The 9207-nt window shown below is 35.4% G+C and overlaps 1 protein-coding gene across 2 annotated transcripts; it reads right to left on the bottom strand.

Moving 5' to 3' along the window:
• Positions 1–1270: 1270 nt before the first annotated feature.
• LOC107770785 (transcription factor-like protein DPB) lies at positions 1271–8824 on the bottom strand. Of its 2 annotated transcripts, none has more exons than XM_016590115.2 (9): positions 8336–8824; positions 6814–6887; positions 6583–6626; positions 4467–4529; positions 4234–4380; positions 4027–4095; positions 3791–3889; positions 1974–2044; positions 1271–1735 (listed from the first exon to the last, which is right to left on the bottom strand). In XM_016590115.2, the coding sequence occupies exons 1-9, from the start codon at positions 8548–8550 to the stop codon at positions 1486–1488; spliced, it is 1032 nt and encodes a 343-aa protein (XP_016445601.1). In that variant the 5' UTR covers positions 8551–8824; the 3' UTR covers positions 1271–1485. The 2 variants fall into 2 exon arrangements, with proteins under 2 accessions (XP_016445601.1, XP_016445600.1); XM_016590114.2 differs by having other exon boundaries at positions 6814–6893; positions 8336–8795.
• Positions 8825–9207: the final 383 nt, after the last annotated feature.

Genomic DNA, 9207 nt, shown 5'->3' with positions numbered 1-9207 from the left:
GAAATCTCTCGATATTTTTGATAAAATTCAATGAGATTAATGTCCATAGTCTTGTTATCTTGTAAATTATCTGTAATTATTTTATTTTGTAATTATTAATTGCAAAGTCATTCCAATGGGAAAATGAAATAAATAAACTTACTTACCAACAAGAACTCAGATCAAGTATGTAATATTCTAATTATATTTCACCTTCAAATTCTTTCTTGTGCTGCATTCAAATTACTACAAATCGATTGAGTTTATAAAGTTAAAAATACAATAATCAAGATCCTTACATCCAACTGAAGGACTAACTGCTTTTTCTCATTATTAATTAATTAGAGGAGAATGAGATTTGATAAAGAGTCTTTGGGCTTTGGCTGTGGATTGAAACTTATATGATAAAGAAAGAAGACTATTACATCGCACGTGCCTTGACATTTTAGAAAAAAATACAAGGATTTTGTTCAGACACGACATTGACCTAAATGCTGGGAGGCCCCCTCATTTGTGGAACAACTAACATGAAAATATATTATATGTGAAATATATGGCCCCCTTGTGCCACATTCTCATTATATATGTTGTACTAGGGTGCTTTCATTTTCCAAGATATTATTAGTACTCCAGTAACGATGGAACTAAGGAAAATAAAAGGTTTTCACGTAAGCTTTACCTTCTCTCTCCAATATATAAAAAAATCAATCAATCAAATGAAAAGTTATACGTAAGTATTATGTTAATTAAGTTTGTCGTCTTTGTATTAATTACGTAAGCAAACTATGGGTGCAGCCACGGGCGAATTTGTTGTCTTTGTATTAATTACGTAAGCAAACTATGGGCGCAGCCGCGGGCAAAGCTACATTCCCTTAAGGGGTGGTCAATTCCTAGCATGATAACAAGCAAACTATGGGTGCAGCCACGGGCGAAGCTACATTCCCTTAAGGGTGGTCAATTTTGCCGAAAAATTACATTGTATATTTATAAAATATCAAATTTTAAAATTTCTGACTTCGGTCACTGGGTGCAATGGTATGGTTCTCAAACCCATTTATTTAAACTAATCCAATTTCACCCCACAAATTAAACACACTTGTCATTGTTGGGTGAGTCTCACCCAAAATAAAATTTCTCGTCACACCCTTGTGTGCCCTTGGGGGCTTTGTGTTCTGAAAACAGTTAAATGAAAGTGCAGGTACAGGCTTCCCGTTTAAAACCCAACCCATATATATATTATTATGACTCATTTGCTAGAAAAGAAATTAATTTGATAAAGCAAATAACAGATACCAAAGAAGTCATCATAACTGGAGATCCACTAAATGTTAACAAAGCAAAAAACAAAAATCTAATACTAATACTGCTCTCCAGATAAGAACACAAGGAGCTACAGAAGTATCAATGGACGGAGGAGCATGCTTCCAGTTAATAAATTCTACTACTTAATATACAGGTATGATGAGATAATGAGTTTAGTAATTGATCAAGAAAGAAGCCAGCAGACTAATGCTCATGCTTGATGCGGGCCTTTAGTATTCCAGGGAGAGGAGGTGAGGTTGGAGTTGGACGCCTACCGGGTGTGTTTGACACTGATGTATGAGAGATTTGATGCTGGAACATGTTGGCCAAACTGGAACTGGAACCTTCAGCTCCATCAGCAGATATATTCTGTGCAACAACATCAGTCTTTTGCCTTCCGCAAAATTTCATTGCTTTGAGGACATAATTATCATCATGCAGCTCGAATGGTGTGCTGAGATTGATAAACCATAATCAGTCGAACTAATGGATAAGACAGGATTTGACATTGTAAGAAACGTATGAGCTCAAGCCACCCAGAACTGACCGAATAATTTTCTTCTTTTGGTAAGTCAAAAGTTTATTACTTCAAGTTGGTGTCAGAAGTATGTATATCTTGTTTATATGACTCAGCCGAGTCATCCACACTCTCATTGAACTCAAAATAGCCCACACATTCAGAGGATACTAACCTGTTGAAGTCGAAATGCACTAGCTGCATATCTTCTGATATTTCCACTTCGACTGTAGCATGAGGCCGAGTCTACAGCACCAAAAGAAACATAAAAAGCATGAAAACAACAAAATGCTAAGACAGGAACACTATAATCCATATCTTCTTTTCGATTCTATTGTTGGAATTTACATATGCACGCAAGATATAATACGATGCATGATAGCATTGGCAAAAAAGCAAAGGTGCCATATTCCCAACATTATGATTTCCTTTTTGTGCATGGCAATAAGATAGGGGCTTAACCAAAAATGTGCAAAGGGGAAAAGTTGAATATTGGGGACAGATGCCTCCTTCAGTCCTTTGTACTAGATTCAAAAGTAGAACATAATAAGCAGCGGCGGAGTTAGGATTTGAACTATATGAGTTCTAAATTCTAAGATAGTGATATCAAGTGTTAGTAGATGGGTTCTGAATTTAACTTTTGTACATACATAGTGAATTTCTTATACAAATACAGGGCTGGGACTAAAGCTGTTGGGTTCAGCCAAACCCGTACGTAACCTTTTAGCTCCTTAGCTCCACCCATGCCCATAAGCGCAGCTAAGGTTTCACAGATTGGAAAACGCAATTCCAGCATGAGCATTAACCATCATGAGCCCAAGTTTAGTAAAAGAAAATAAAGTGCTATTCGAAAAGCTCCATCATAAGTTCAGGATGGGTATTGGACAAGTGACTGATCAATTCATAAACAAAATCTCACAGAAGTACCAGGCTTTCTAATCTCTACTTTTGCAGTAAACGTCCACTTCATTATTTAGTCATCTGAGAACACTATTTTCCATAAAAGGAAGTCCTACCACACTCTATCAACACAAGTTATATGGAGCCTGTTTTCAATGCTTTTATTTCCTTTGTATTCCTAAAAAAGACGAAACTAACTTGTTAAATCCCAAAACTTCTATTGAGCCTATTACTAGTTGCCAAGTCAAAATGAGGCCTGCAAATACACAGAAATGAAACTAATAGAATAGAACATGGATATCATGGATCTAACTTAACTACAAAAGTTTTTATTTTCCTTCTACTTTTAAATAATTTGTGACTGTAAACTCAATATGTAAGAATATAAACAGAAGCTCATCTTCCTCCCAAGAAAACAACAACAACAACAAACCCAGTTTGATCCCGTAAATGGGGTCTGGGGAGAGTAGTGTGTACGCAGACCTTACCCCTACCTTATAGAGATAGAGAGGCTGTTTCCGATGACCCTCGGCTCATCTTCCTCCCAAGCTTTAATCAAAATTGTCTGGATAGGTGCTTATTCTTCTTGACGGACAAAAACTCTACTCATTTAAGACTAATTTTATAACTCTTTAAACAGTTTCATTAACTAAACTAATCTTATTGGATACATTCTACATGTTTTCTGTGCGTGCATACGGGCGTGATCTTGGGAAAAGAAATTACAAATAGGGAAACCCTCTCTTCTTTTCTTCTCTTTCAGAGACCAGAGGTATTCTATATCTGGTCATAATGTCTTCTCATCCTTATAAAAAAGTTATCCTTCCAATTTTAATTAGTAAGGGTTTTAATGATGTAGATGAAGAGCAATCAATTGCTGGGATTTACTTAAGCTCAAGTGCAGCTAAGACAAGTTGGAGGACAGCTTAGGTTGCCACAAGCTTACTTGCCTCACTTGTAGCCTTAAACTATTTCCAACAAAAGAAATCACGAGATGACATATTAAAGAATGCAATGACTTGTATCATCAGATATTTATTTATTTGCTATACAATGACCAATAACAACAATAGATGATTGTTGAGCATTTACCTGCACTAGAATAAATGGTAAAGCCACACCACCACTAGGAGCATTGCCTGAGCCATATAACTGCTTATTGCGTTTTATGAGGTTTTGAAGCCCTACATACTTTCCAAAGGAAAACGCTTTAGTAAAAAGAAGAATAAGGAATACAAACAAAGATATCATTGCATATCAGCATAGTGAAAGACTATCAAACTTATCATCAGCATTGAACTAAGATAGTGCTCATAGAGAATTCATACTTGTTCTTCTAGTTCTTCTAAATAGGCTGCTTTCTTTTCAATCCTATTTCTCAAGCTAAGACGCTCGGCCTGCAGTTAAAATAAATATGAGATTAAATTGAACATTAGATGAACAGATGTGTGCCAAAATTGATGGCTTGTCCAATTTGATAAAAAGAAGAAAGAGAAAGAGGGGTAAATACGAAATAGACAAATTTAAAATCAAACCTTTAGCTCCTCAATATCATTTGCATCAGTTCGTGGTAAACCCTTCCACTGTATTTCCTTTTTATCTTTGGAAATGATATCCATAGCCATAAGTACGTTCAGAGCATCGTAGACTCGTCGTCTGATGTTTTTCTCATCATATTGTCGCTGTCAACCATAAAAGGTTCAAACTGATTTCATTGTTGAAAACAAGGACGTTCAAAATTTTATGAGCCAGGAGAATAGAGATAAACCTGATCTGAAGATTCATGACCATTGGTAGGATCAGAAAACTCAGCTACAAGTTCATCTGCAACCTGCCCAAGACATTAACTTCTGAGTTTAGAAATCCCTTGAAAAACAAATCGTTCAACACAGGAGAATGAAGAAAGCAGAAATCAGCCGTGGTAAACTATAAAAAATACAAGTTTCACAACCATAGTGCAAATACGTCAGTAGAAGCCAACAGAAGTATAACTACCCTCGTATTGTCTGATGCAGCCAAATGGCTTGTCCCAAGGAAGATATTATGAAGTCAAGAGTTACTTTCCCTAAGATCTTTTTTTTCCCTGAGATGAAGTCTATGCAGCAACTTCTTGAAGAATAACTGATAACTTTGATAGTAAATTTATCAAGAAAAGGCTTGCACTATTATTTGATAAATTCAATGCGCAGAACAGATAATCCACCTCTTAATGCTCAAGCAATGAGAATGATTAGGAATAATATTAATCCTGAACACAAAACAACCTCATCAATAGTTTTACAGAAGAAAGACCATAAATTCTATGCTCTTGTGAGATATTATTTTACCCAAAAGCCATTTAATGAAACATCCCAGAGTAATAACCAGTACTACCTCCGTCCCAATTTTATGAGGTGGTGTTTGACTTGGCACGGAGTTTAAGAAAGGAAGACTTTTGAAATCTGTGGTCTAAAACAAGCCATATATATTTGTGTGGCCGCAAATTATTTTATTAAGGCTAAAGTAGGAATTTAAAGTTAAATTGTTTCAAAATAAGGAAGTATTCTTTTTGGGACGTTCTAAAAAGGAAGGTATGACACATAAATTGGGACGGAGGGAGTACATCTTACTTCAAAGATATTAGAGATAGGAAGGTAATTGGAGGAGGTTAAAATCATTAATTAGGAAATCTGAAGTTCTCTCATAAGCGACAAAAGGATCTCAACTCCACATCTCAACATCACATGATAGGGAACCACTTTCCTTCCCAAGCAAATGTCTTCAGACACCAACGCGTGCCAGGCATGCACACCCAATAGCAATTAACTAGATTGTCCCTCTGGTCAACAAATTACAAACATTCTCACAGAAAAAAAGAAAAAAAAAAGCATTCCATCAATCAAGTCTGACCACAACTTATTTGGGACTAAGGCGTTGTTATTGTTGTAGTAGTATTCCATCAATCGCGTGATGTAGAGATAACCGACTGCCAGAAAGTGGAACTAGGATAGAGGCACACAAAACAATGAAAATTCTAGAAAACAAGCTTCTCTTAAGTGACAAGCTGCCAATACGGGAAACAGGGCCATCCACCCATTTATTCACTACTTAGTCAACTTTTCAATGACTGAGATTTAACTACTTGCACCCTTTTTTGAAATTTAGCAAAAGTTACTATTAATTCTATTGTACATTACAAAGATAACATCTCCTATCATTTGCTGTAGCAGAATAAAAAGCCTTACAAAAAGAAAAGTGAAGTGTCAAAAAGCAAACAAGGAAAAAGGACACAATGTTTTCAGGGTTAAAAAAACACAGGACCATTGAACCTCCAAAATGCCCTATTATATCAACCAAAAGAAAGAAACTTGACATACAGACTACAGTACCTCCACCTAACATGGCACGTTTCTCAGTTAAGAAGTCTTAGAGATGGGGTCTTTTGATACCACAGATTGTCTCAAGAATCAATATGGGACTAAGTCCGACTTTCATATGATGATAGCATGATATTACACTAGTAAAAAGATCCTAGCATGATACAATTTAGAAAGGATGGAAGTTTCAGATAAAAAATGTCATCTAAAAATAGATATAGAAGTTTAGCATATCCTTTTTGTAGTTTGCTCAATTTGCAACAGGTGCTGTCAGAACCAGATACTAAACATCATCATACATCAGAGTCATCATAATGAAAAATCTAATTTGGACATCCACAAACACATCATACAGACTAGAAGGGAAAAAGAATATATAATAGAATAGGGACAACAACTATTAAATTGGGTTTACTGAATCATAGCATGCATTTGTGAAACAAAGATACAGATGAAAGGAAATATCATAGTTTTTTAAAAAATCATCTAACATTGAGTAACATTATGAATTTTCTCAAGCCAACTGACCTCATTGTAAGTAGTTCTTCCTTTGCTTTCCACTTTCTCACAAACTGTAGGAAAAAGTAATAACTTAGTTATTAGTAGGAAGCTCTGATACCAGAGCTCAAGCAAGAGATGCTTGCAACGCACAAGAAACAAATGATGTGTGAGATAAAAGCAATCCAACCGCTGGAAAAGTTTAGACATTTATACAAAGTAATACACAAAAGAAGATGAAAACTGATTTAAAGCAAAAACCTTTCATGCTAAACTGTCTGAGTCCTCTACCACTCTTGTCCCCTCCTGTTGCACGCTGACCTCTTTTCTTTTTCCTGTTACTAATAAGAACTTCTGGTAAGTAAAGCTTAAGTAAATGTAAGGAATCATTATTCTGAGAGAAAAAGGCATACATTTTAGCAACTCATTTGCGATTTCCATGTTTAACCACATAATGACACTGTAATCTAGCAAATCATCAAAATAAGAAGAACAATGTAAGCGTGTAACATCACCACCTATGATGCCTAAACCACAACAATGAACATTTATTGTTTCTTAGACAATATAAAGGCCAAATTTTGCCAAACACAGTAGGACCACCACCTTAATAGCAAATACTCTAACAGGTTTACATAAAAATAACTGTCTGCAACAACCCAATAGCACGAGGCTTGCATGGTCACAGATCCAATGCTACGAAGTCGAATGTCATATCCTCTATCACTATGCGATGAATTCCTATAAACTTTTTGACACCTATATCTATTACTTTTTCCCATGTATTTCTCATAATGTTTTAGCATTATCAACTTCCACGTGTCCACGTCATTCCTTAGCTCAGTCTTTAAGCCATGTCCATGCTTCTTAAACTCAAGAAAATTAGTTAATGCAAGTTCCGCTAATTAAAGGTTCAGCAATTTACTATAGTTTTTTTATGATGGTGGTATCCTGGCTAGCTCGCACGCACTTCAACTATTCCACCAGGTGGCAGGTACCTACAATTTACAATAGCTCCTCTAGAAAAGTACTTATTTTACCTATCAAACAAACTAGTGAGAATGACAGAATGCTAGGTGAATCCGTGATTTAAACGCGGTGCGCCACTATAAATATCTTTAACATTTTCCCACTTTACTTCATCAAATAAAATATTGTAAACATTTTTCTTTAAATTTTCTAATGTGAGGATTCATCATGAATTTTGCTAGTTTTACGTTAGCTGTCAGTCCACCACGATCCTCCTCTTTTATCCAGACTTGAGACTGCAATATGCGCAAGCTCACACAAGCTTCATTGTAGATGAGTTTAAATGGATAATGTGGCTAGTCAGGGGCGGATCCGCAGTTACGCTATTGGGTTCATTGAACCCGGTCCTTTCAACGTGGAGCATAAACTTAAATGTAAAATTCCGCTAAGCTTGCAACAAATAGCAGGTATGAACTCGTAACTTTAAAAGCATAATGGATTCAATGCTAAAAATCTGAAAGTTTGAACCCAAAGTTTAAATTCTGGATCCGCTGTGGTCACTGAGGATTCATATAGCCAAACTGAATGCGTCATAGTTGTTGTATTCTTTCTTTGAATTTTCTACATACATACAGAATATTTATATGTTGGATAAGCCTCTGCACTAAGTAGAGTTCTATCTTCATAAAGTACATGCGATAAAGACACTATCATTTTTCTTAATAACAATTAAGCAACAAACACGACATTTTTCTTTATAGAAACAAAGCAATAAATAACGATACAATTAAACAGAAGGAAAAAAAAGACTCACGCAGCAGCCCCTTGAGATGCAGCATCATCAGCATGAATATCAAGGTTGTTTAGCCTAACGAAAGTGTTCTCACTCCCAGGAGTTGCCACGGCCGATGGAGACCCAACACTGCCACTGGTTGAAACCGATTGACCCGAAACAGTAGTAGTGGGCCCCCATGACCTTCTAGAAACTTCTGATGGATTCTTTCCGCCTTCCTCCAAATTATTCACCATTCCAACCAACTAATCATAAAAATTCTTTCAATTGCTGTCAATCCTAGCAAAAATTGATAAATGTAAAAGATTTAATTCTCAAAAATAGAATTTTGGGGTTTCCAGGGAACAAAAGCAGATACAGAATTTGCAAATTTGACAGAGACCCAGATGGGAATTTAGCTAAAATAATTTTTTCTATTTGGAGGTTTAGAAGGGGTGTTGAGCATGTGAAGGCGGCAGGGAGACCTGTTGGTTTCGAGCTTGAGGAAGGAGGAAAAAAAAAGTATGTCCAGGTCTTCTAGCTTTTCCTTTTCCTTCTTTCTTTTTTTTTTTTTGGCGTTTTCGTTTTTTTTTTTTTTTTTAAATAGTAGGAGTAGTAATTTTACTTTAAAATGGCACTTTTATCATTTAAAGAGTTAAAAAAAGAGTTACAGAATTTTTTGATTATAGAAATTTGTGATTTAAAATATTTTTTAATCTAGATTTTAACTATATACCATTTTGTATAAAATCTGATACACACTTTGTTTACTTATAGCTTGTTTGGATAGTTGCTACATGTCTTATTTTTTTTGGTAATATTACATATCGTTTCATAATGTATCGTATTGTATTGTATTATATTGTATTGTTTAATAAATACAATATTTGGATAGATTGTATTGTTTGTCGTCG

Source organism: Nicotiana tabacum, chromosome 5 (genome assembly GCF_000715075.1).
Source record: "Nicotiana tabacum cultivar K326 chromosome 5, ASM71507v2, whole genome shotgun sequence".
Lineage (NCBI taxonomy): Eukaryota > Viridiplantae > Streptophyta > Magnoliopsida > Solanales > Solanaceae > Nicotiana > Nicotiana tabacum.
The sequence above is the reverse complement of the archived record's forward strand: the minus strand, read 5'-3'. Positions and strand labels throughout refer to the sequence as shown.

Coding starts and splice junctions, on each gene's coding strand:
- LOC107770785 (XM_016590114.2), bottom strand. CDS start 8,550: ATGGTGAATAATTTGGAGGAAGGCGGAAAGAATCCATCAGAAGTTTCT. Junction 4,530..6,582: donor GAAGAACTACTTACAATGAG/GTCAGTTGGCTT, acceptor TGTCTTGGGCAG/GTTGCAGATGAACTTGTAGC. Junction 3,890..4,026: donor TAGAAGAACTAGAAGAACAA/GTATGAATTCTC, acceptor TCCTTTGGAAAG/TATGTAGGGCTTCAAAACCT.